This window comes from Somniosus microcephalus, chromosome 26 (genome assembly GCF_052327205.1).
Source record: "Somniosus microcephalus isolate GS21.2 chromosome 26, FLI_Smic_1.0, whole genome shotgun sequence".
In the NCBI taxonomy this organism is placed as follows: Eukaryota; Metazoa; Chordata; class Chondrichthyes; order Squaliformes; family Somniosidae; genus Somniosus; species Somniosus microcephalus.
The window spans coordinates 29,678,787-29,706,339 of NC_141012.1; the positions used below are offsets into that span (position 1 = coordinate 29,678,787).

Here is a 27,553-nt window from a genome sequence, read left to right on the forward strand (position 1 = left end):
TGAAACGTTTAGTTGACACTGAAAGATATTTCTAGTCTCTCTGTTTTTAATTTCTACAGGTGTTTTTGATTTCTCTGTAATTTGACCTCAAATATGCTCCTGGTGGCTAACTGCTGCTGTTATAATAAGTTTGGCATTTATTGTAGAAGACTATTGACTATGGAGCTTTATAGCTAGCTTCAAGTAGAAGATACCTTGGTATTCTCATCAGATCCTCCTCTTTGTATAACAGGGATCCATTGTGGCAGTTACAGGAGATGGTGTCAATGACTCACCAGCTCTGAAGAAAGCAGACATTGGAATAGCTATGGGGATCGCAGGCTCGGATGCTGCCAAAAATGCAGCAGACATGATTCTACTGGATGATAACTTTGCCTCAATAGTCACTGGAGTGGAAGAAGGTACAAGCCACTAAAATACATAGTTACAGATGAGATGGAACGCAAATTATTATTACACAGATTATAAAATGGTCTGTGCAATTCAGAAATCAACGTTCTTTCCTTATCGATTCAACTTCCATTTACAAGTAAAACATGCTGCCACCCAGCAGGGAGGGGAGGGGTAAAGAAACACTTTGGACATAATGGCCCAGATATTCCGATCCCTACGGGTGTGTACGCATTGTATTCACACCCGTAGGGACCTCACAAGTGCCGGTTTCAGGCATGCGAAGCGCAAGTGCTGAAAACCGTTATTTCCGATCTGTCAAGAATGCTCTTGACAGATCGGATGCCTGCCCTGGAGAAGGGCCTCTGAGAGTGGAGTGTTCTGCTTTCTGCAGAACCTCCGCCCGCTGAAAACCCTTAGAAATCTTACGCCTGGTAAAAGCAGCATAAGGCCTGCTTTTACCAGCATAAGAGTTGAAAAAAGTTTTAAAAAATAATTTTTTTTCACTCATTTAGAATTTTAAAATACTTTAAATAAAGGTAAGTTTATTTTTAGCCCCGTAAGATTTTGATACTGGAGGCGTGTAGGAGGCGGGACTACAACTTTTGGGGTTGCAGTCCTGTCTTCATCGCGTTGTGGCCAACCCACACGATTTTTACTTGATTGATGTTGTTGAGCCCGCCCAGCGGGCTCAGCAGGCCAATTAAGGGCCACCCGGCAACAGATGACGTCACAGACAGACATTTCATCTGTCAAGAGCTTTTGACACATGAAATATCAGCGTTTGACACCTCTTTGAAGCTGTCAAACACTGACAATCTGTACTCTGAGTTAATTCCTTCCTCTCAGGCTGATTTAGAGATCTCTCCAGAACAGAAAGCTGAATGCTGCAACTTTTGACAGCTTGCGGCCATTCTGCTTTCTGTGCCGGTGAGATGAGGGACTCCCGAGAACTGAAGGAAGGAAGGCTGTAAAGGTAAATAAAGGTAAGTAAAATTTATTTAAACACTTTACACACACCAAACACACTTACCTCTGCACTCATGCACACATCACTCACCTGAACACCGGACATCTTGAAACCTTCAGCGCGACGGTCCGCCTCGCTAACTTGCCGTGGTTTGGAGCTGTCGCGAATCCCACACTTCAGGGATAAAAAAATAGGGATTAGCCTAAAAACTGCCTGTTAACTATCTGTTAACAGGCAGTTAATTGGCACTAATCCCCTTCCCGCCTCGGGAAGGCGGGTCCCAGCACAGGTCCGGTATCTGCCTCCTTTGAAACTGGCATGGAGGCGGGTTGGGGGTGGGATGGGTTCGTGCCCCCCGATTTCACGATTTTAACCCCCCACACACCTCCAATCCCACCTCAACGGCCCAATGATAATCGAGCCCATAGAGTCATAGAGTTATACAGCACAGAAAGAGGCCCTTCGGCCCATCGTGTCCACGCCGGCCATCAAGCCCTGTCTATTCTAATCCCATTTTCCAGCACTTGGTACGTAGCCTTGTATGCTATGGTGTTTCAAGTGCTCATCTAAATGCTTCTTGAATGTTGTGAGGGTTCCTGCCTCTACCACCCTTTCAGGCAGTGAGTTCCAGATTCCAACCACCCTCTGGGTGAAAAAGTTTTCCCTCAGATCCCCTCTAAACCTCCTGCCCCTTACCTTGAATCTATGCCCCCGGGTTATTGACCCCTCTACTAAGGGGAAAATTTCCTTTCTATCTACCCTATCTATGCCCCTCATAATTTTGTACACTTCAACCAGGTCCCTCCTCAGCCTTCTCTGCTCTAAGGAAAACAACCCCAGCCTGTCCCGTCTCTCTTCATAGCTGAAGTGCTCCAGCCCAGGTAACATCCTGGTGAATCTCCTCTGCACCCTCTCCAATGCAATCACATCCTTCCTATAGTGCGGTGACCAGAACTACACACAGTATTCCAGCTGTGGCCTAACTAACGTTTTGTACAGCTCCATCATAACCTCCCTGCTCTTATATTCTATGCCTTGGCTAATGAAGGCAAGTATCCCATATGCCTTTTTAACCACCTTATCTACCTGCCCTGCTGCCTTCAGGGATCTATGTACAAGTACACCAAGGTCCCTCTGATCCTCTGTCCTTCCTAGAGTCCTACCATTCATTGTGTATTCCCTTGCCTTGTTAGTCCTCCCAAAATGCATCACCTCACACTTTTCAGGGTTAAATTCCATTTGCCACAGTTCTGCCCATCTAACCAACCTATCTATATCATCCTGTAGCCTGAGGCGTCCCTCCTCGCTATTTACCACTCCACCAATTTTCGTGTCATCTGCGAACTTACTGATCATACCTCCTACATTCATATCTAAATCATTAATGTACACTACAAACAGCAAAGCACCGATCCCTGCGGTACACCACTGGACACAGGCTTCCAGTCACAAAAACAACCTTCGACCATCACCCTCTGCCTCCTGCCACTAAGCCAATTTTGGATCCAATGTGCCAAATTGCCCTGGATCCAATGGGCTCTTACCTTCTTGACCAGTCTCCCATGCGGGACTTTGTCAAAAGCCTTACTGAAGTCCATGTAGACTACATCAACTGCACTACCCTCATCTGCACACCTAGCCACCCTCTCAAAAAATTCAATCAAATTGGTTGGACATGATCTCCCCCTGACAAAGCCATGCTGACTATCCCTGATTAATCCTTGCCTCTCCAAGTGGAGACTAATTCTGTCCCTCAGAATTGTTTCCAATAATTTCCCTACTACTGATGTTAGACTCACTGGCCTGTAAATCCCTGGTTTATCCCTACTATCCTTCTTGAATAATGGTACTATGTTAGCTGTCCTCCAGTCCTCTGGCACCTCCCCTGTGGCCAGAGAGGTTCTGAAAATTTGTTTAAAATATTTAATTTAATGTAATTTTAACTCATTTTAACTAAACGTGATGGTTTTTTAAAAATGTATTTAATGTTTTGATGTGTTTTTTCAGTGATCTCCATTCATACTTTTGAGGGTCTATCTTTCAAAAGTATGAAGGGAGATTCCCTTCTCCTATTGGCTGGCCTGGCCCACGTGATCCCAGGGATGCTTGCGAGGCCCAGGAGCGGAGGTGTCCGGACCTCGGGAGCCCTCGTGTAAGAGCGTAGATTTTTTTCCGATAGGAGGCCTGCACACGCAGGACGCCTCCTATCGGAAATTACGGACCAATCTTTAAAAATTTTGCAACATGTGCAGCCACCTGGGTCAGGGGCTTTTCTTCACTCAGTTACATCGTTACAAAGCCCTTGCTGGATCTCAGCCTCTGTTCCTTTCTCCTAGTAGGATTGCTGACGCTCATCTTAGCGCATAGAGAAAAGATAACTGTTGTTCTTTCACATTTTGCAGACCTTTTTTTTAAAACAAGTATTGTAAAAGTTCTGATTGATGTATTTATTGAGGGTGAAGTTTGGATTTCAAAGTCACTGGCATCAACATTGCTTCTCGAAGTTTTACTGATGGGCTTATCTGAGGCCTCGATTGCCATAAGAAACAAACAATTGCCCGGTTTGACAAGGATTCTTACTTCAGCCTTCACAGACAGTTACAACTCTGTAAACATCAAAGTGGCCTTTACTTTCATGGGACAGGTACAGATGAGGAAGGATATTCAGTCGATCTTGGCTCATCCATCCAGAAAGAGCTACAATCTCACGTCACAGCACCCAACAAATGTTTCCAGGGTTTTTACCTTTGCCACTCTATCCAGAAGTCGATTGCATATGTTGATCACTCGTTGAGTAAAGAACTTCCTAAGTTTACCTTTTACTAGTTTGAACCCATGGTCCGTAGTAGTATTCCGGATCCACCTTATCTGTACTATTTTACTTTCTTAAATACCTCTATAAGATACCCCTCACACAAAGCTTCTTTATCCTTTAATTATAACTCAGAATTCTGACATTTGGAATCAGTCTGCTGGCTCATCTCTGAACTGTTTCCAAGACTTGAAAATCTCCTTGATTTCTCAGTGACTAGATATTAACACAGTATTCAACATATAGTTTGACTAGGTGCTAAACAGTTTGAGTATGATTTCTTCGAACTTATATTCTACTATTTTGGCTATATAGCTCGGCATTTTGTCTGGACTGTTGATTGCTGCTTTGTAGTGGTTGGGCACAGTCAATGTTGATTCTTCTAAAACCTCTGCACAGACATGAAGTGGCAGGCAAACCAATTGTGATTGCCTAAGATAAATAAATGGGGATATAATTTTTTGCAATAATGGGAGATGTAGCCTTATGATTGCCAATTTAGCTCCAATTGTGGAGAGTTTAATGCTGTGGGCTTGCACCTTCTAGGAGGTGTGTTGACACTACCTACATTAACTCCATGTTGGACTGAACTGATGGAAGAGATTTTTGTCCCGTCAGTGTGAGCTGAATTTGAATTCAGCTGCAAGAGGTGAAAGAACAGTAACGCCATCGAGTATATGGAGGAGGAACAACACTTAAGGAATCATGGACTCCATACCTTAAATATTTCCAGGCCAATTATTCAACTATAGTTAGGGTTTGTGGAAATTAAGTTAGGAAGCTGGAACATGATAAATGTCTATATTGCACATCCAAGCATTCCTTTAGGTCTGTGTTTTATGATTTGCAAATTAATATATAAAATATCATAGTAATATATGAATTCATGTCAGGCTGTAAATGTTTTTTCATTACTAAATCAGTTTAATGTATTCAAAAGGTCGTCTGATTTTTGACAATCTGAAGAAGGCAATCGCCTACACCCTGACCAAGAACATGGCTGAATTGTGTCCATTCCTTGTTTACATCATCGCCAGTATACCCCTTCCCATTGGTACTATTACCATCCTCCTCATTGACTTGGGCACAGATATTGTAAGCAATTACTACTGATCTAGAATCAGTTCTATCAGTTGACTTTTTTTTTGTCCTCTTTCCTTACCATCATTGCTGATTAATGATTGCTTGGTTCTTGCTCGATTGAAAAATAATGGGCAGTTTAAGTTTAATTCCAAGTTACATTTTCTCTTTCACACATTGCATTATTCAGACTCTCACAGAGAATTAATTCATTATTCTCAGCCTACATATTAAAAGAGGGAAGGCTGACTAGAATGTTTGATAATTGGAAAATAGTGGATGTAATTTCACTGTTCAAGCAATGTTACAATAGGCAGCCTACCAGGGTCGAAAAGGGAAATTTGATGATGCTATCGTGAGATATAAGATGTGGCGAGGGGCCTTAAAAGGGCAGAAAAACTCCAAGTGTGAAGGAAGCTGTAGCATTGTAGGCCTGGGCAGAGACTGAAGCCCTCAAAAGTAGATGCACGGAAGCCAGATTGGATGGAAGGGAGGCCTTTACTTTGCTCTTTCCTTCCATTTTTGGATATCGGGGTCATTGCCATTGCTACCTCCCCCCCTTCCCCCCAGTCGCGCTCTCTCTTCCCCCCCCCCAGTCGCGCGCTCTCTCTTCCCCCCCCCCAGTCGCTCTCTCTCTTTCCCCCCCCCCCAGTCGCTCTCTCTCTTCTCTTCTCCCCCCCCCCCCCAGTCGCTCTCTCTCTTTTCCAACAACAACATGCCCTCGAAAAAGCCTCGGCACCGCCGGGCACTCCAGCTAGTTTACAATAAATGGGTGGGGAAAGGATTGCCAGCAGGGATCCTGGCGAAAGGTTGGAGGTTGGGTAAGGTGGTAGTCCTCACTGTGCCATTTTCCTACTGTTTCTGCTGCTATTCAGCTCCGTAACTTCCATGGTAAGCTAAATGAAAAATTAAAGATCGAAAGGAACAGTGCAAAAATACTGCTGCGCCCTTTAAAGAGGTAAGTGAAACTTAGTGTTTACCAAAAATATATAAATGCCAGTGATGTGTACAAGTTTTGAGTCAGAACGATCTCTTCCTTTTGAATTGCAGGAAGCTTTAGCAACAAACAAACTCCTTTGTCTTATTGTATTATGTATGTTGTGGAGTATTTTAAACCAACACTCGACACAAGGTTTTCGATCGATAGTCAAGTTGTCTTTATTGCACCGGTGGGGAAACAGTCTGCTCTGTCTTAGCCAGACCTTTCCAAATTGTTACAGAAAACACTACATTTTTATACATTGCAATAAGCATGGCCACCTCATGTTAAATTCATTCCTGCCACCTGATTGGATCTTGGATCCTGCATGCACCTTCACGGATTGGTTACAAATCTTAATATAAACATGTATAAGCTGCCTCCTCAATCAATCACTCAAACTGCTGAATGCTGATTAAAAGATACCTTGGAATGTGACCTAGGTAATAAAGTTCTTACGGGCAGTTGAAATGCTGGACATCCTGTCTCCATTTAATTGTTTTATATTTCTCTAAAGGTCAGCTATCTTTGACCGCATCTTTATGAATGTGGTCTTTCATGTTAGTCCCTGTCTTCCTTACACTATTCAGTGAAACTGCCAGCGATGTCAGTTTAACTCTTTCCCCACTGCAATGTATCTGAACCCTGTGACATATAAATGCAGTGATTTTTGAGGAACACTCATTAGTAAAGGTTTTTTATTAACGTTTTGCCTTATCAACAGATCCCATCCATTTCATTGGCTTATGAGAAAGCTGAAAGAGATATAATGCATGTCCAACCCCGAAACCCCAAAAAAGATCGACTGGTGAACTTGCAGCTTGCATCATATTCATATCTGCAAGTTGGTGAGTAGAGAACTTTGGGCTAGAAATTCACTATCGTCCAGGAATGGGCGGTAAAATTAGAAAAGTTAGAGAATTAGCACCAGGAGCTAATGCTTTAGACTGCATGTAAAATTCATGCTCACTGCTCAAAGAAATGATTGGAGTGCTAATTCAAGTCTTTAAGCCCAAGCTCATTGGCGTTACATTCAAAGGGTGGACCAATATCAGGTGCAGTCTAATCGCAAGTCATGATTGCCGCAGGCTTTTTCCAGTTCTTAAAGGGGAGGTTCATTGATGCTGCAGAACTTCATTCTCAGCATTGCTGGCTGTGCAACTGCCTCAGCCAGCAGCAGCAGGTCAAGGAGAAGGAGCCGGAGGACTGAAGCAGCTGTACTCATGGCAGATCCACGCCCAGGGAGAGAGCCCGCAGAGTCTGCGATCAAGCATTGGAGGAATCGGTGTCCGCGGTGGAGAGACTGAGGGCGGTGCTCTACCCGGCCAGTGGCAGGTGGCCCTCGCCGCAAGTCTTCCGCACCATGTGGAGGGAGGTAGCGCAGCACATCTTGGGCAGCACTGTGGTGCCCAGGACCCACACACAGTGCAGGAAGAAATTTAATGACCTCACTTGGGTGGTCAGTGTGAGTGAATACTTCTACAAATGATACATACCACTGTCTGCACACACTGGCCAAAGCACCACACCCTCAGCACTCACCCACCAACAATCTCTACCTACCAACACTCACACACTGCACACAATGACAGTTATTCAACTATGGCAGGCACATCACCCAAACACATTGCTCCACACTCACTCACACACTTTCCTTTCTCTTGCAGGCCAAGTGGCGCACAACAGAAAGTAGCAGGAGCACACAGCCAGGGGACAAGCCGACACCCACTGTCTGCTTGGAAAATAGAGTGCTGGAGATTATTGGGTGCCAGGTGGTGGGCGCCGTGGCCACCAGCGACGTTCATCCCTACTCCTTCTTCTCACATCCCACTTCCCCCTCACCCAACAAGCGTTTCACACTTTCCAGCTAATCATGCTGTATGCATGCATTTCTCCCTTCCTGCCCCCCTCCCCTCACCTTAACCCGACTCTTGTGCCTTTATGCTTTCAGATAATCAGCAAGCACCTGAGCAACTTGGCCCTGAGGGCACCGTAGAGAGCGAGGCGGGAGAAGAACACACCGCGTCACTTCATGTCTCACCCGCAGGCACCAGCTCAGATACTGGCACTACATGTTCTTCAGAGGCTAGTATAGTAGTGGGATCTGCACAGGGTGAGGCACCAGGGATGAGTGGGCTGCAGCAAGGCCAGTTGGAAAGGGTAGCTCGGGGGCCAGCTCCCCGGAGGGCGAGTTCGCGTGAGAGTTCTGTTGCACAGGACTCAGATGAGGACCTTGATGGGGAGATGTTTAGAAGAAGGGTGATGGGCATGCAGACGGAGATGATAGGTGCAATGGCAAGGGTGCCCGAGAGCCTCTCGGTAATGGTGAGGAGCATGGAGGAGTCCACCTCCAACATTGCACAAGGCTCTGCGCACACCATGGGGCCCATCATTTCCAGTCTGCAAAGGATGGTAGACTCCCAGAGAGACCGAGGTGACCCAAACCTGATGCCGCGTGTGATGGGTGATCTGGCAGCTTCCATTGCTGCACAGGTGGAAGCGAAGCAGCATCTTAATGGCCCAGAAATTCCAGAACGGGGCTTGCAGCGCGTGCAAGCCCCGTATTTGCACTTACCCCGCACTCGTGCCGATCAGCTTCTGGGACGCCTGAACTTGCAGAAATAGAAAGCACATTCCCGGGCAGCGTATGACGTCACGCCGCCCAGGAGTGCAGCCAGCGCGAAGCCAGGAGCGTGCAGTGCAAGTGAGACACGCCCCTTGAGGTCTCAGTTTCACTGGACACACCCCCAATGTTTCTGTCAAGCTGCTAAGGATTTTTACATGCAAAGCAGCAGTTTAAATAGGTTTTTGGAAGTTTTTTGAAGATTTTGGTAACTTTTATAAACTTTTTAAAATGTTTACATTATTTTGAGTAATCTGAAGTAGTTTTAAAGAGAATTAAAGCAATTTAAAGACTTTTAAAAGCCCTAAAAGAATTTTTTTAATTCCATTTATTTATTTAGCAATGTCGTCGTCATACGTGTCTTCACACTGTTCCCTTTGGGGAACTGTATGAAGTGGTGGAAGGATTTATGGCCATGATTAACGCTCATTCCGTGACCGTAACCATCTTTGAACCAGCCATTAGGGCGGTTAGTCCTATGGCGGGAGGGTTTTACGGGCTCCCACAAGCTATACAAGGAGGGGGGGCCACCCACACCCACGGACGCAAATATCCCACTGGATGTCAACCCAGAATTTAGAGCCGGAGCTCCGACTCCACTTGCCGGGACTGTCTGGAGCGGGGTTCGAAACCCTACCCTGATCTGGCCCAGCGGCGGGGATCCTACCGCTATGACAAAGGCCCAATCCAATTAGCAACGTGAAATGGCAGCATAGGGCTCCAGTCACGGGGAGGGAAAAGGCGCAGGAAACGTATGGGTGTCACCTTTTGTGCGGAGTGGGCCTTTTGCATAGCAGTAAGCATCCCCGCCGCTGGGCCAGAAGGAGTCGGGTTTTGAACCCCACTCCAGACAGTCCCGGCAAGTGGAGTCGGAGCTCCAACTTTAAATTCTGGGTGGACATCCAGCGGGATGCTTGCGTCCGTGGGTGTTGGTGGCCCCCCCCCCCTCAGATGGGTTGTGGGAGCCCGTAAAACCCGCCCGCCATAGGACTAACCACCCTAATGGCTGGTTCAAAGATGGTTACGGTCACGGAATGAGCGTTAATCACGGCCATAAATCCTTCCACCACTTCATACAGTTCCCCAAAGGGAACAGTGTGAGGATACGTACGATGATGACCTCTTGCGCAATGCACCTCCTTGGACCCTCAGTCGCAGATGCGAGGGGGCAAGTTGTGCAATTGTTAAATTTTTTATTTTATTGACATGTAAAATGTTGGCCCAGTAATTCCCTTCTAAATGCGCTAGTACGGTCGGGGTACTTACGCATCTGGCCGGATGAAATGCCGGTTTTCAGCATGCACAGTGCATGTGGGGAAAACCGGCATTTCCTGTCCTCTGAACGAAGGGGTTCAGAGGCAGAACGCGTGCGACTGCACAGGCAGCGCGTGCGCAGTATAATTCGCCGCTTTCATTAATGCTTTCAGTGAGGTCCAGTCATTACAACTTACACATGAAAAAAGCATGGGTACAGTTGCTCCAGAGGCTGCGGAGGAAGATATTTCTTATCGTGGAGCTTCTGAAAGTATGTATGTCTGTATATATTCCTTTGCGTGTTATGCATATATTCCTTTACTTATGTCTATGAATGTATTATTTAATTATGACTCAGAGAAAGTAACTTATTGGAAAATCATAATTAAAAATATACATTCATACACATTAGTAAAGGAATATAAAACATATATACGTAAAGGAATATATGTGGACATACATACATAACTCATTCTCACATTCCATTCACACAGCCACAATTGCTCCTTCTACCTACCGTTCTGAAAACCCGTTTAAAAAAAAAAAATTTAAACTTTAAAACTTACTTAAAATTTCTTAAAATAACTTCCCTCCCTTTCCCAAACCTAAATATTGCATTTCATAAGCTCCTCCATAAAATATATCTCCTTCCCCAGCCAATGAACAACTTTACACTTGCTTTTTTCAAGTGCAGGTTCTAGGGACTTACCCTCACTGAATCCATCAGTGAAATCTACAAAGTTCACTGCGCAAGCACTGCCTGTGCAGTCGCACGCGCTGTGAATAGACCTCGGGTCTGGAAATGCCGGCGTTCCCCGCATGCGCTGTTCCTGCTGAACGCCGGCATTTCCAACGGCCAGATGCGTGAGTAACCCGACCGTACTCACGCTTCTGGCCTGGAATTTCTGGCCCAATGCTATAATGCAGTCTATGCTTGGTGCCATTGATTCTCAGACTGCTCTCATGAAATCTCAGCTTGATGCCACACAAGCTCTGACTGCTGCCATCGTGGCTGGGTCTACCACCGTCGACCGGGGCTTTCACGGTGTTGCAGCAGTCCAGCAATCTGTGCTCCAGCAGATTGCTAGGGACGCTGAGGTGCTGTCCCGGGGGAGTGGCAGTGGGTCAGTGGAGCAAGAACCTGCTGTCCTCTCTCAGGATGACAGCATTCCTGCTCCCACCACTGCAATTCCACCATTGTCCTTGTCGCTGCCTGTCATCCAGCCAGCCCAGCCAGACTGCCGCCGCCCATGCTGAGGTGGTGCAGTCTACAGCCGGGCCTTCCAGGCCTAGAGTTGGTCGAGGGCGTCCTGCAAGGCCATCTGAAGCCTCCCGCATGGACACTGAGCAGCCTTTCACCAGCTCTGCTGCAGCCACTGGGCCAACACTTTGTAGGAGCACTAGAGTAGGCAAAGGCACAGTAACGAGAGGCACTAAGGGATTGGACAAGGGTGAATAGTTAATATTTATGTGTTCACTGATTTTTGATAAATTTATTGGCCCGTATTTTCCAATCGCAGGCCTTCCGCCCTTACCTGAGGGCTCCCGGGACGCACACGCTTCCGCTCCTGGGCCTCTCCAAACTGCCGGTGCGCAGGGCCCACGTATCCCAGAGGCGCAGGCAGTTCACAGCGTCCCTGGGATCACGTGGGCCATGGGGAGCCAATCAAAGAAGGGAATCTCCCTTCATACACTTGACAGGAAGACCTGTCAAATATATGAATGGAGATCACCCCAAAAACATAGTACAACTTTAAATACATTTGAAAAAAATCACATTTTTAAAATGACTTGAAATTACAATACATTAAGTATTTTAAACAAAAAATTAAATTTTTTGAAAAAAAAAATTAAAGTTTTTTACGGGGCTAAAAATAAACTTTTAAAAAAAGTATTTTTAAATGATAACTCAGTGAAATTAAAAAAAAAAAACTTTTTTCAACTCTTATCCTGGTAAAAGCAGGCCATACGCCCGCTTTTACCAGGCGTAAGAATTGTAAGGGTTTTCTGCGGGCGGAGGTTCTCCAAAAAGCGGAACTCTCCGCCCGCAGAGGCCCTTCTCCAGGGCAGGCGGAGGATTCTTGACAGATCGGAAATGCTGGTTTTCAGCGCATGCGCTTCGCATGCCTGAAACCGGCATTTCCGATGTCCCTACGGGTGGGTACACAGTGCTTACCCACCCGTAGGCATCGGAATATCTGAGCCATGAATTCAGTTTGGATTCTTTTGTACTGTCTCTCATTTGAGCTTTGCACTGTGATATGGCTGTGACAGGGATGGAATAATGGGGATGTGGTGAGCAATGGGGATCTGGGGTTTAATTAATTCGAACCGCAGTCTGATGAGGTGGTCACGGACTGCCCTTCCAGAAGGCCAATTGAGTGGCTGCCTCCTCCCTCGCTCCTGTTCCTCCTCCTCCTCATCATCCTCCTCCTCTTCCTCACCTCTTCCACCTCCTCCTCATCCTCTCCCTCTTCCTCTTCTTTCTCCTGAGGTGATCCCGCAATCCCTGGTAGCAAGGGCTGGGCCCTCATGATAGTCAAGTTGTAAAGCATGCAGCAGACCACCATGAAATGGGACACCCGCTCAGTCGAGTACTGGAGGTTTCCTCCCGAGCGGTCAAGGCAGCAGAACCGTTGCTTGAGCACCCTGATGGTCTGCTTAATGATGTTCCTGGTGGCAGCATGGCTCTCATTATATGAGTGCTGGGCAGGAGAGTTGTAGTTGTTGAGGGGAGTCATGAGCTCGGTGGAGAGCGAATAGCCCTTGTCTCCGACTAGCCAGTCGCGAGCTTGACATGGTGGCTGGAAGAGTGCTGGCGCTGCCAGGTTAGCGGGCATTTACATTGAGGATTCGCTGTCCGTGGTCGCACACCAACTGCACATTAAGTGAGCGGTAGCCTTTGCAGTTACAGAAGATCTCAGGATTGTTATGCGGTGCCCGCAAAGCGGTGTGGTCAATGGCACCCTGCACCATGGGGAATCCCGCTATCCTGGCAAAGCCACATGCACGCTCGTCCTGCTTCTCTCTGGCGATGGGGATGGAAATATAGTCCCTTCTCCTGCTGTACAGAGCTTCTGTGACCACCTGGATGCAGCGATGGATGGATGACGAACTGCGAGATGTTAGCTATGTCTCCTGTTGCAGACTGGAAGGATCCGCTGGCGAAGAAATTGAGGGCGACGGTGGCCTTGACTGCCACTGAGAGAAGAGCCGTGGTCGTCCTGATCTGAGGCTGGAGGTCTGGTTGCAGGTGGTCTGGTTGCAGGAGGTGGCAGAGTTTTGTGACCACCTCCTTGGTGAATGAAACGGAGCCTTCTAATGCATTGTTCCTCGCTTAATTGGAGGTAGGAGGAGTGCTGTCGGAATACCCTCGGAGGGTAAGGCCTCCTGTTGAAAGCCCTGATGCCTCTCGGACACGGAGAACCTGCAGCGTGGTAGCACTGAACATTGGAGCTCTGACTCACTGTGCCTTAGAGTGGAGATTGGTAGGTTTGACCTCCAGTCTTCTGTCTTCTGGATGTTAAGTAGCTGCACAGGAAGATACTGAGTGGAGGCAGGCATTAGAGGTAAAATTGGATTAGGAGTTTCCAGGGGCTGTTATTGGCCTGGGAGCGAGTGGCCTGGACTGGTCTGCATGAGGCGCTGGGTCAAATGGTGATGAAAATGGAGCAAAAACTCCAGGGGTGGGACAGGACAGGAGGGTGCATTCCCTACAAAAAGAGAACTGGCTGCATAAACTTGGCTTGTATTCAAATTGTTTGTCTTATAACACTCCTGTGAAGTGCCTTGGGACGTTTTACCACGTTAAAGGCACTATATAAATATAAGTTGTTGTTGTTGTGTTTGGAAGGTTGGGGGGATGATCAAATTGAGGTCTTTAAAATGATAAAGGGATTTGATAGAGTGGATACAGAAAGACTGTTTCCTCTGGTGGGGGATTCCAGAACAAGGGGGCACGATTAGAGCTAGGCTATTCAGGAATGAAGTTGGGAAGCAGACAAAGGGTAGTGGAAATCTGGAATTCTCTCCTCAAAACGTTATGGATGGTGGGTCAATTGAAAGTTTCAAGTGAGATTGACAGACTTATTACACAAGGGTATCAAGGAATATGGATCAAAGTCGGATAAATGGAGTTGAAGTACTGTGCAGCCGTAATCTAATTGAATGGCCTACTCATGTTCATTAAAAGAATACATAACCTTACAAAAAATCCTCACGCAGCACACTTTCACTATATCTGACTAGAATGTAGAGTACGGTATAACAATATTATTCAGCAAGGAAACTAATCATTAGAAGAACATAGGTTATTGGTTAGTATTTTGTCATTGAACATGTAACCGTGAAGCTCAATAAACGTTATCATGTAGCATCTTCACCAAATTTGACAAGCAATTCTTTTTGTGACTGTGCACAAATGCACCGTAGAGAATGTACCGTAGAGAATGCACCTATCCACACTAGAAAATGTATCTGTTAGCGTTTCTGAAGTTTCACCTGGCAAATGAAGCGGCTTTTGAAAACAAAGAATTGTGAAGAGCAGCGAAATGCTGTTTTACTTTATGAAAACAACATTTTCGATCCTTGGTTCTGCTCCTGGAACTAATAAAAATCAGAAAAGTTATCTTAAAAAGTGAAATAAAGCAACATTTTAAACACATTTTGTATTAATATTTTTGCAGTTCTTGTCCGGGAATCTGTTTTTGCATGTGGTCTTGTCTTCAGTTATATAGTTTTTGAACCCAAACTGATTCTCTGATTCTACCTGTACGTACAGGAGTGACACAATCATTTGGAGGATTTCTCTGTTACTTCACTGTCTTGGCAGACCAAGGCTGGCTTCCGTCAAGGATTCTTGGCATACGTGTAACTTGGGAAGATACCACTAATAATGATGTTGAAGACAGCTATGGACAAGAATGGGTATGAATTTTGCTCTGAGACATCATTGTCAGTGAACTTGCATTTATATAGCAGATTGTCATGTCCTCAGGACATCCCAAAGTGTTTTACAACTAATACATTACTTTTAGAAGTGCAGTCACTGTTATTTGGCAAACGTGGCAGATAATTGATGCATGCTTAGGTGTTTATACTAGCCTAAGGCCACTTTGGTTGATTGTATGTTGAGATTAGCTTCCACATGTACACTAATGACACTCAGCGTTACCTCTCTCGACCTCTCCACTGCCTGTATGGTGGACTGCTTGTCCAACATCCAGTATTGGATGAGCTACAATTTCCTCCAATTAAACATTGGGAAGCTCAAAGCCATTGTCTTTGGCCCACGCCACAAATTCCATCTCTCTACCTGGCCACTGTCTCGAGCTGAACCAATCTGTATGCAATTCTGGCATCCTAGTTGACCCGAGCTGAATTTCCAACCCCATATCCTCTCCACCATGAAGACTATTTCCACCTCTGTAACACTGACTGCCTCCACCCCACCTCAGCTTTCTTCTTCAGTATCAACCACACAGCTGATTTTAGTATCATCTGCAAGCTTCTTAATCATACCCCCTATATTCAAGTCTAGATCATTGATATGCTATCTGTCCTACCAACAGTCTAAAAGTTATTATTTCTCCTTCGCAGCCTTTGTACTGTTGACCATTTCGCATCTTTACTGCCGCAACTCAAAGGTGCTGAACGGCCGGACATTGCTAATGTTTGGGATCTGTGCAAAACCGCTGCCAAAGCCACACTTAAATCACCTCTTGTTAGCCTATGGACGGCCAACTCAGCATGGGGCAGTCTGGAGAAACTGCTCTCTCCTAGACAAGCCCAAAACACACCTGTAACTGTTCAATTTTCTTTTCTACAGACCTATCAGCAGAGGCTGTACATGGAGTGGACCTGTTACACGGCTTTCTTTGTTGGGATTGTCATTGAACAGCTCGCCGACTTAATCATTCGTAAAACCAGGCGAAACTCTATTTTCCACCAGGGTATATTTGGGTATGGCACTTGATTTTCTGCAGAACTTCTACAGCTTACTTTATTAATTTTATGAAGTGATATCATACTTTAAAGCTAACCCTGACTGCTAAACTGGAATTTTTTTTCGGGAGGTTGGAAAAAAGAACTTGTGTTTCAGATCAAAGACTGCTAAGGATGGTAGTTATCTGATGATTGTGCAGAATTTGTTTCGGAACTGCCTGTGGGAGCCACTTTTCCTGCAACACTCAAATTTGTCTCATAATTGTTTGACCATGGAGGGGCATTTAGGACGGCTGAGTGACAAACAGTCCCACCGTCTTGACCATAGGAGACAACATGGATACTAGGAATATGGGCCATGGATACTGGGAATAGAACTGGGAAGCTGAATGGGGGAGTAGTTTTTTTTTAAAGTTTCTGTACCTATAATTTTCTGTTTGTGTTTTCTAGAAATAATGTGCTCTGGATAGGTCTTCTCTCTCAGGTTGGTATTGCTATTGTCCTTTGCTATTGCCCTGGGATGCTAGACAGCCTTCACTTCACCACTCTCAGGTGAGCAATTCACACTAGAATATATTGCAGAATCACACTCGGTAATCTATATTTAAACGCTGCTTTTGCCATACTGCGCAGAAGGGATATCTTGATAAGCGCACAGGAAACATTGATCCAGACTCCAGCTTCCTTTTACGATAGAATATTTTGGATTCATGTCTTCTTGGGCAGTCCCTCAGAACCGAGGATGACTTGCTTCCACATTAAAAGTGAGTTCGCAGGTGACTGATGAGTCCATTGCGGGACCTACAGTCTCTGTCACAGGTGGGGCAGACGGTGGTTGAAGGGCGGGTGGGTGGGGTGCTTGGGTTGACGTGCGCTCCTTGCGCTTGCTCCCGGCGAAGAGACTCGAGGGGTTCGGCGCCTTCCTGGATGCTTCTCTTCCACTTTGTGCGGTCTTGGGCCAGGGATTCCCAGGTGTCGGTGGGGATGTTGCACTTTTTCAAGGAGGCTTTGAGGGTGTCCTTGAAGCGTTTCCTCTGCCCACCTGGGGCTCTCTTGCCGTGTCGGAGCACCGAGTAGAGCGCTTGTTTTGGGAGGATTTCGTCTGGATTTATGTGGCAGTAATATTACCAGCTAGAAAACAATGTGGTGATAAGAACTGAAATAAATTAACAAAGGAAATTCTCAATGATTGTAAAATTAGAAAGTTCTAAAAATTGTTCCAAGTCCAATTGATTGATTCCCTCAATTTATTTCTTGTTAAAGGGTAATGGAAATCTGGACCTCTCTTACCCCCAAACAGCTATCGAGGCTAGATCAACTGAAAATTTCAAAACTGAGATTGGTAGATTTTTGTTAAGATACAGATCAGCCATGATTTAATTTAAAGGCAGGAGGGTTGAATGGCCTACCCCTGTTCCGATGCTAAGTTTAGGGCCTGTCCTCTATTGCTCTGATTGTTTTATGATGGAAAAGCACCAACTATTACCGATGTGAAGTTTGCTTTTTTTGTAATGCTTTATTATCGGAGAGAGCTGAAAAATCCCAAATCTGCAGCCCACAACGCCTGTTTAAATAGCAAAATCTCAGACTTTATAAGGTACAATATGAAAGATCTTAAACCAAACCTTGGTGCTAATAGTGGTCCACTTAGACTGTTCTCAAATCTTCGTGAAGTAGAGATCACTCAGCTCAGCAGCTGGTGAAATCTATAATGTTGGAAAAGAATGTTTGCAGTCATACTGTGCTCAATTCCTGACTGCACCCGTAGAGAGAGTTAGAAATGGCGCACCTCCAATTTAAATAACAGTATTATACAGACGTTCAACTGAACACAGAATAGCGCAGATGCCAAGAATTCTTGGTGGAGTGATTGACTATTGTAGAAATGAGTTCAAATATGCTTAGTTACACTGAATGCATTCTAATATTAAATATTTTTTATTCTTTTCAGGTTTCAGTACTGGTTTGTGGCCATACCTTTTGCAATTCTAATTTTTGTATACGATGAAATCCGTAAATTCTTCATTCGCAGGCACCCTGGAAGTAAGTCTTGATTAAAGCTGGTTCTCAATCTTTAACTTTTTCAGTGCAAATGACAAAGGAATTTGTAGCAAACACTCCTGGCACCATACAACAGCAACTGAGCTAGAATTTTATACTACTGACTCGTCGCTTAATTCTTGGCTTTTTAATTTGCACGGTAGGATAAATTGCATCCTCAGCTGGTGAAACTCTGCTCACGTTTTCAATCAAGGCTCCTGTTGAGCACTTCAAGTGGAGCCTCACAAAATTTACCCTGATCCTAAAATCACATTGCAGTTCTTTCTTTAATGATTTCTTTATATGGGGAGATTTTGTGAAAGTTGTCCATTTTTCTAATTAAATGATGCCCTGATTCTCCCTTGTCTATTATGTAGGAATTGATAGTCCATCATCCAAAAGGGGGAATCTGCAGCTGCCTCTCAAAGTGGCCAAATGAGGCTCCACAGGTCCGTAGTGATACAAGGCCTAATTCTGCAATCCCTCCTGAACCTTTTCTTTCTTTACCATGCCCTTACTAGTGTTCCACATTAAAGATTTTCAGGCTTCACACTCTTATTCTAGTTTAGTCATTTAGAAGTAACATTTTCTGAGCCTCTGCCAGCAGTTTAGAGCTTCACAGGAAGCCGGTAGGTGTTGGGAAATAAAGCCTGTGGCACGACCAGTTTCCAGGCCAGCATTTTCTTTGGAGCAAATATTATGCTGCCCTTCCTGTTGTATGATCATGCAGAGCGAGATTCCAGAGGGTGTAGGGGTTGAAGGAGGGTACCTGCCCGTGTGTGGAATCATGTAAATGTGGCCCCTTGCTCAACTACGGGGGAGCGCTCGCCCACAGTTTGCTCCTTTCACAAGCTGAAATGGGCCTAGCAGGGATCTTGGGGCCTGGCTCGCTCAAGCAAGCTTCCTTATAAGTAGGTATGTGTCCTACAGGTTTGTTAAGTTAAGTCATCCTCGGTTCATTTAAGTTTTACTTTGCATTCCTGGGACAGTTTTTACTGCATTTTGCCACTTGTATTAGTTGCTTTTGGGGGATTTATGTCTTGCCGGAATTTAAATCACACCATACAAAGTGGCGAGTGTCCACATATCTGCCTGGACATGCTGAGGTGTTATCGGTCAACATACAAATCCTTTAATTCAGTTAAATTTATTGCGCATAGCTATGAAATCATGATAGTCTGAATATTTGAATTCTTGGATAATTCTCTTATCAGAATGTGATTGTTACAGGTTGGTGGGACAAGAACATGTACTATTGAATGTCTTTTTGTGATTCTACATGCAACCCCTTCACCACTGGACTGAAGCTCTCGCGTGTGGCTATAAAACAGAGAAAACGAGGAAGGGAAGAATCACCACTCTGCCATACAGCATTAAAACCACGTAGAATTTTCTCTTCACCATATTTTGCTTCTACACAACTGTAAAGTTGGAGAGCAGCAATTTTGGTATTTTACAGTTGGAGAGATTCCAGTTTAAACACACCAAATCGTTGCTGGTTCCTTAACTCTACCAGTTCTCTAGAAGCAACTCAGGTTTAGGACTAGTGGGGGAAAAAAATTCTCATTCTATTGAATCAATCGAAAATGAAAGCTTTGAATATATTCTATTGTGCTTTTACTTCACAATTTTATACTCCGCACAGTGTAGGATTATGGTGAAAACAAAGCACTACAATAAACCTGGGAGGAGAGGAAGAAAGATAACCAAGAGGTTCCAAAACATAGGCCTGTGGGCGATGTTATTGTACAAACACTTAAAACATTAAAGTAGAAATGTTATTTTAATAACATTAACCCATTTATTTTGAACAGGATAATACTTCCAGTAAAATGATTAGGAGAGAAATTTGAGACGAGTATGACGATAATTTGTTGATTTCCAAGACTGGTCATTACTAGCCTTGTGGAACAATTTGAAAAGCCATACAGTTTGTGATGAGAAAATAGCTCTGTTTACAAGTTATGATCGCTTCAAAACTCATATTTATCAAAATAAATTATTGAATGCAGTAACATCACTGTTAAGAAGACAGCCTCGAGTATGCTTCAGGCTCAATGCTTCCCTGATCGAGGTGTTGGGCTATTTTTGCATCTCCCATGGGGTGAGGTACTCTGTTTACCTGCCGAACAAAATATGGGGCAAAGCATTACCTTACAGGAAACAAGTATCATATTTATAACACAAGCTTCAGTAATCAACATAGACTTGGCCATACTTAATTCCCCAATTTAATTTCCCCTCACAGTTCCATGCATCATGTGTCAGCCTTGGCTCAGTGGTAGCACTCTCGCCTCGAGTCAGAAGGTGTTGGGTTCAAGCCCCACTCCAGAACCTGAAGCACATACTCTAGGCTCAGACTTCAGTGCAGTACTGAGGGAGTGCTGCAAGTAGTTTTGGATAAGACACTAAACTGAGGCCCAGTCAGCTGGACATAAAATATCCCATGGCACTATTTGAAGAAGAGCAGGGGAGTTCTTCCAGTGGCCTGGCCAATATTTATTCTGAACAACCATCACTAAAAAAAATCTGGTCATTTATCTTACTGCTGTTTGTGGGACCTTGTAATGTAGGAAACACAGCTGCCAACTTACGCACAAGAGTGACTAAACATCAATTTGCTGTAAAGCACTTCGGGATGTACTGAGGTCATGAAAAGTGCTTCATAAATGCAAGTTCTGTCTTTCTATCATATACACTATTTCCTGGTTGAGAAGTTGAATGGAATGTTTCTGGCCTCTGCCAATGCTGTTTTATGCTGAATGGGTACGAGATGTTGGTGAGGTTGACTTGCCCGTCACTCCTGGCTTCTATATATAGGAGTATGAACGAACCTGCATTTATTTAGCACCTTTCTTGTCCTCAGGCCTCCCAAAGCATTTAACAGCCAATGAATTACCTTTTTTGAAATGTGGCCATTATTGTTATGTAGGCAAAAGCAGTGGCCATTTTGTACAGAGCAAGATCAGCAAACAGCCAAAGATAAAGGGGGTGATTTTCATTCAGAAGTCGGGAAGGAGGCGGGACTACAACTTTCGGGGTTGTAGTCCCGCCTCCACAGAGATGTGGCCAATCCACGCGATTTTAATTTGATTGACCTTGTTGAGCCCACCCAGTGGGCTCAGCAGGCCAATTAAGGGCCACCCGGCACCAGGTGACGTCACAGACTGAAATTTCATCTGTCAAGACATTTTGACAGATGAAATATCAGTGTTTCACAGCTGTTTGAAGCTGTCAAACACTGACAGTCTTACTTCTAACCTGAGTCCTTCTACACAGACTCAGTTAGAAATCTCACTGGCACAGAAAGCTGAAGGCTGTCACTTTTGACAGTTCGCAGCCATTCTGCTTTCTGTGCCGGTTAGATGATGGACTCCTGAAATGATAAGTACAGGTAATTTAAACTTCTTTACACACTTTAGACACACCAAACACACTTACCTTTGCACTCATGCACTCACCTGAACACCAACATCTCGACCCCTCCAAGTCCTTCAACCTGACGCCCGACTCCTCTAACTTGGCGTGGTTTGGAGCCATTGGGAATCCCACACTTCAAGATTTAAAATAGGGATTAGGCTAAAAACTGCCTGTTAACTACCTGTTAACAGGCAGTTAATTGGCACTAATCCCTTCCCGCCTCGGGTAGGCGGGTCCCAGTGCGGGGCGGGTACCCGCCTCCTTTGAAACTTACATGGAGGCGGGTTGGGGGTGGGATGGTGTCGGGACCCCCAAATTCGGGACTTTAACTCCCCGCACGCCTCCAATCCCGACTCCACGAAAATCGACCCCAAATGTTCAAAGACACTGTTTTTGGTGGAGTACTTGATTATTGAAACAAACGTGTCAACAGAACAATGCCAGTTTATGTTTAGTTTGATCTGAAGCCAGTGTTGTAAATGAGATTCCTTACCATCTGTGATGGACGAGGGGGAGATGGTGATGCAGACTTTTTGTGTGGCCTATTTGCTTTTCCTTGGGACCGACTGCGAGAGTCTGGACGGGCTCCTAGTTTAGCTTTAGGAAAAGGGAAATAAAGGGAGATTTGAATCTCTACTCAACCCAGGCTGGCTGTAACTGTTCTAAGTGTCGGGATTTTACTTTCATTATTAAACCAGCTAGTGTATTACAGCAGTGGTGAAACACAGACCTAAACGAGCACAGAAATCTCAAACACTGACTCAAGGTGACAGCGGTTAGGCTTTTCTAACAAGACCCGCTTTGTCACCTCTAATTATTGGAGAAATCAAACTGTTTGGAGGCGATGATGGAAATAAAGAGACATCAGAGCTTTTGGAGCTGATTTTCAGGTAGCTGGTCACCTTCTGATTGGCACTTTTTGAATGAGAGACTAGAGAAGCTTGGATTGTTCTCCTTAGAGCAGCGAAGGTTATGGGGAGATTTAATAGAGGTGTTCAAAATTATGAGATTCTTTTTATATAAGAGTAGATAGGGAGACATTGTTTCCACTGACAGGAGGGTCTGTAACCAGAGAACACAGATTTAAAATAATTGGGAAAAAAAGCAGGGGTGCGATGAGAACATTTTTTACTCAGTGAGTTATGATCTGGAATGCACTGTCTGAAAAAGTGGTGGAAGCAGATTCAATAGTAACTTTCAAAAGGGGAATTGGATCTCTAGGAAAAAATGACAGCATGTTGAGGATCACAGCCATATGAAGGAACAGATGGCTTCATTTTCTACTGCTGCTTCTGAACAGGTTTTCTAATGGGTTGGCTCCTTTAGTTGTTACTTACACGGCAGTTTGTACACACTAGCTGTAAAATATATTAGTATGATAGATTTGTTGTATTCATTCTCATTCTATACGCTGATAAGCGGTGCTGCTTTCTTAATCCCCCACGTGAGGAATGAAAACTCTTGAGCCCTTTTTGACCTACCTAAGAATTTGGAATTGACAATATTATCATCGTTCAGTAATGGTATATAAACGGATGTGGAGGCACTGGCAGGCTCTAGAAAGTACAGAAAGGCACACTCAGGGTGGCAAACACTTTTCCAAGGCATGCAGCAGAATGATTGTGGTTCTTAAACATTCTTCCTTTTGTATCCCAGCTGGTGCTGCGTTCTTACCTCGTTGCTTTCCTCCTCCAGTTCGGAGGGTCCGATGTTCTGGATCAGGGGTGGCCAGGGTTCCCATGTGCCACTCTGTCCCAGTCACCAGGGCTAAGTACATTACAGGATAAGTGTAGGTTCCTCTATCTTCCATCCCAGGAATGGATGCTACTTGAAATTCTACTAGCCCATATTATTTTTCAGCTTTACCTTGCTGTAAAACTCACACATCAGTTTGCAAGTCACATTAGTTTGTTTTTATCTCTCCAGCTCCCATTCTTTACTGCTGCTTTTTCTGCTTTCTTGTGTACCAGATCCTTTGTGACTGATACAAAAGCAAAATACTGCAGATGCTGGAAATCTGAAATAAGAACAGAAAATGCTGGAAATACTCAGCAGGTCAGGCAGCATCTGTGGAGAGAGAAACAGAGTTAACGTTTCAGGTCGATGACCCTTCATCAGAACTGGAAAAAGTTAGAGATGTAACAGGTTTTTAAGCAAGTGCAGGGGCAGAGAAAGGGGGGAGGGGAGGAAAGAACAAAAGGGAAGATCTGTGATAGGATGGAAGGCAGGAGAAATTAAAAGACAAAAGGGATGATGGTGCAAGGCAAAAGGAGATGATAGTGGGACTAGTTAAGAAACAAAAGATGAGTCTAGATGAAGTGTAAATGGGAATGACAGAATCATCAACAGCCGCCATGTGGAAAAAAAATAGGGGCAGAGGTTATAGTCTGAAATTGTTGAACTTGATGTTGAGTCCAGAAGGTTGTAAAGTGCCTAATCGAAAGATGAGGTGCTGTTCCTCGAGCTTACGTTGAGCTTCCTTTGTGACTGATAGCTATTTCCTCAAACCCCTTTTGAAAATCCATATACACAACATCCACTGCATTTCTTTCAACAATACAATATTATTTCCTCAAAGAGCACTATTAAATTTTCAGGTAGGAATGACTCCACCTCATTCTAGGTGAGTATTAACTTTACTCATTATTATGGCCTCTGGAAGCTTGCCCACTTAGGCTGACTGATCTATACGTAGTTACCTGGTTTATTTTTCTTTAGAGGGACCTACTTACTGTTCACACCAAGAAGAATGTAAACCTCTCGTTCAGTCAGGATGTCAGAGGCGTAGCAGTGTTGGTTTTGCAATAGATTCTTCACCTGCCCACTCTCATCCGCTAGCTCAACCTCGGCTGAAATGCAGACACAACAGAACTGGGTCAATGCAAAATATACTGGGCAAGGCAAACATCAGTTTCTCCCCAAAGTTCGGCAGATTTTTTGCACTCCTTCACAAACAACTAGAATGAACTGTTTCTCAAAAATCTTGTATTGCTGTGTTATTTAACCTTTGGATAGCTGACATCACCACATTTTCTATTTCCCCCATTTGGTTTTCTTTCCCATTCCGTCTCCAGCCCTTAAAAAAAACTCTTATTTTACTTTTTTGCTACCTAAAAAGTAATAAAAACGTTCACTTCTCTTCTTTCTCCAGCTTCTATTTTGGAGGTGGAAGCTAGTTTTAGAAATGTGATTTTCATTGGCTGGCTCTGACAGTTTCAGCTTTTCAGCTAATTGAAAGCCTGTAATATTTATACTTATAATGTTACTCCATGGTGGTGTGTTAACACATCACGGCAGCAGGAAGGTGATCTACCAACAAGGATACTCATTAGCTAATGGATGGGTTAATTACATAGAATTAACAGCACAGAAACAGCCCATTTAGCCGAACTGGTCCATGCTGGTGTTTATGCTCCACGGGAGTCTTCTCCCAACCTACTTCAGCTAACCCTATCAACGTACCTTTCTATTCCTTTCTCCCTCATGTACTTATCTAGCTTTCCCTTAAATACATTTATACTATTCGCCTCCACGTGCAGGAAACTTTCGATTTACCGGCACCTAAATAACCGGAAATCTCGGTTAACTGGCAAAATTCAGGAGTAGTTTCAGGTAAGTTTTACTTCATATTACTTGCCTTCCTCGAGCTGTTGCTGTGCAAGGGTGTGGCTGCAGCTGCTGCTAAGCTACAGAGACGCTTGGAACTTGTGGCCATTGTTCTGAACCTGTTGCTAAGCAACAGGGTTTGTTGCTTTATACGGAGCTCTCATCTCTCCGTATCTTTTACGATAGCTTTCGGTTATCCGGAATTTTTGATGAACCGGCACCACGTCGGTCCCGAATAAATAAAAAAAAAAAAAAAAAAAAAAAAGTTTCCTGTGGTACCAAGTTCCACATTCTAATCACTCTTTGGGTAAAGAAGTTTCTCTTGAATTCCCTATTGGATTTATTAGTGACTACCTTATATTGATGACCCCTAGCCTTGGACTCCAAACAAGTGGAAACATCTCTACTGCTGGGGTTCTCCCACTTGTCCATCAGAACTTCGGCAGAAATGGCCAAGGAAGCCCCTGAAAAACTCGGTTTACGCCATTTTCCGGGGTTTTCGTGGCTCTTCCACCGAAGTTACGACAGACAAGCGGGAGAACCCCTGTGGACATTCAACCCCTATTTATAATCACATTATAAGCTGCACTGAAAGTTCTTACAACCATGTCTACATTGTAGTCTCTTGCTCTCTCTCAAGGGACTTTGATAATAGCAATGAGAACAAATATAAGAACATAAGAAATAAGAGCAGGAATAGGCCACTTGGCCCCTCGAGCCTGCTCCGCCATTCAATAAGATCATGGCTGATCTTGGGCTCAAAGCCACTTCCCTGCCCACTCCCCATAACCCTTCACTCCCTTATCTTGCAAAAATCTGTCTATCTCCACCTTAAATGTATTTAATGACCCAGCCTCCACGGCTCTCTGGGGCAGAGAATTCCACAGATTTACGACCCTCAGAGAAGAAATTCCTCCTCATCACAGTTCTAAAAGGGTGACCATTTATTCTGAAACTATGCCCCCCGAGTTCTAGATTTCCCCTATATAAAATTTACATAAAATTTAAACAGAAGAGTTGGACAGAATGAACTTCTGTTTTGATTGCATCTTTACTGCCTAGTATTTCTTTCCTTTCTATCTTCTGGATTTCCCTAGGATCCCTCGCAAAGAAAGTGGGTGCAAACCCTACTTCTCAGCCTCTGCTGATACTGCTCCAGAGCCAGCTTCTAGGTGCTACACGGAAGTGGTACAGAAAGACAGATTTTCTTTCTGATCTTCCCTATTTTCCTTCCCCATAGAATAATATTTGGCTTCTGTTCTGCCCATGGTTGACGACATGGCTGAGATTGAGAATTCACTATGTGGAGTGCTATTGACATGAACCTTCACCCCTCTGCTGATTATTTATGTGCCAACCTATATTTTCTTTCAATTTGGAAACCATGCAAAGAGTAACCCAGCACACTTGAATCAATTTTAAAAACGTGCCATTTACCATAAAGAGCCTCAACATTCATGCACGGTAAATCTTTGACATGCAAATTTGAGGTACATGCGCCACTGACATTTGGTGGATTTATGTCAATGTTGGAGTCACACTGAGGGTCAAAGAGCAGTGGTCAACTTATGAGAATATAAGTAGCACATTCATTACAAATGGAGCCACTGCCTACCTATAATTATGGGACCTTTTTTCTTTGGTGAAATGAGAGACGTGGGAAGTGGCAACTTTGGGTAGTTTCTCTTACCTTCCGTCTCATAGTGACAGCGCTGTTTGATGCAGTCCAGTAAAATCTGGGTCTTACAGTATGGATTGAAGAGAGCATGTTCATTATCTGCGGTGAACATGCACATGGTTACATCATCAAAACATAGAAGAATTCTTACAGTTCCTAAGTGCCTCAGTGAATAAGAACAAGAGAGATTGAGTAGATTGGGCTTGTACTCTCGAGTTTAGAAGAATGAGAGGTGATCTCATTGAAACATGTAAGATTCTGAGGGGATTGACAAGGTAGATGCTGAGAGGTTGTTTCCCCTGGTTTGAGAGTCTAGAACTAGGGAGCATAGTCTCAGGATAAGGGGTCAGCCATTTAAGACTGAGATGAGGAAGAATTTCTTCACTGAGGGTTGTGAATCTTTGGAATTCTCTACCCCAAAGGGCTGTGGATGTGCAGTCATTGAGCATATTCAAAAATTTTCAGGATAGATTTTTGGACTCTAGGGGAATAAAGGGATATGGGGATCGAGCAGGAAAGTGGAACTGAGGTTGAAGATCAACCATGACCTTATTGAATGGCAGAGCAGGCTCGAAGGGCCTTGTGGCCTACTCCTGCTTCTAATTCTTTTCTTAACTTCTTGACTGTAATCAATATTTCATCTGATTATTAAATATTTAACTTCTGCCCTAATTTATTCTACTTTTCCCAATGGTGCTAACTCAGGCTGGAGTATAGTTCCTTGATGACATAGACCAACTAGCCATTCTCATGTGTAA

At 44.3% G+C, this 27,553-nt stretch overlaps 2 protein-coding genes across 2 annotated transcripts in view; one reads left to right on the top strand and one right to left on the bottom strand.

The window, feature by feature from the left end:
• The window catches only part of LOC147100370 (potassium-transporting ATPase alpha chain 2-like), a 55,719-nt gene extending 36,292 nt beyond the window's left edge, over positions 1 to 19,427 (top strand). The window contains exons 14-21 of the mRNA XM_085968030.1: positions 233 to 401; positions 5,113 to 5,267; positions 6,956 to 7,079; positions 14,889 to 15,034; positions 15,936 to 16,069; positions 16,502 to 16,603; positions 18,003 to 18,094; positions 19,322 to 19,427. Of these exons, the coding sequence (XP_085824156.1) occupies positions 233 to 401; positions 5,113 to 5,267; positions 6,956 to 7,079; positions 14,889 to 15,034; positions 15,936 to 16,069; positions 16,502 to 16,603; positions 18,003 to 18,094; positions 19,322 to 19,350 (951 nt within the window). The 3' untranslated portion in view covers positions 19,351 to 19,427. The remainder of the gene's footprint in view (positions 1 to 232; positions 402 to 5,112; positions 5,268 to 6,955; positions 7,080 to 14,888; positions 15,035 to 15,935; positions 16,070 to 16,501; positions 16,604 to 18,002; positions 18,095 to 19,321) is intronic.
• Positions 19,428 to 19,855: 428 nt separating this feature from the next.
• Positions 19,856 to 27,325, bottom strand: LOC147100371 (uncharacterized). The gene is made up of 5 exons (XM_085968031.1): positions 26,808 to 27,325; positions 24,244 to 24,360; positions 22,993 to 23,067; positions 22,005 to 22,108; positions 19,856 to 20,213 (listed from the first exon to the last, which is right to left on the bottom strand). The coding sequence occupies exons 1-5, from the start codon at positions 26,911 to 26,913 to the stop codon at positions 20,115 to 20,117; spliced, it is 501 nt and encodes a 166-aa protein (XP_085824157.1). The 5' UTR covers positions 26,914 to 27,325; the 3' UTR covers positions 19,856 to 20,114.
• Between the last annotated feature and the right edge of the window lie 228 nt (positions 27,326 to 27,553).

What these genes read in the sequence shown, in the direction of transcription:
- LOC147100371 (XM_085968031.1), bottom strand. Translation starts at nt 26,913, where the DNA reads ATGTGCATGTTCACCGCAGATAATGAACATGCTCTCTTCAATCCATAC. An exon ending in CATTCTTCTTGGTGTGAACA is followed by an intron (nt 23,068 to 24,243) that starts GTAAGTAGGTCC and finishes TGTACTTTCTAG; the next exon opens with AGCCTGCCAGTGCCTCCACA. An exon ending in CCCCTCGTCCATCACAGATG is followed by an intron (nt 20,214 to 22,004) that starts GTAAGGAATCTC and finishes TTTGTTCGGCAG; the next exon opens with GTAAACAGAGTACCTCACCC.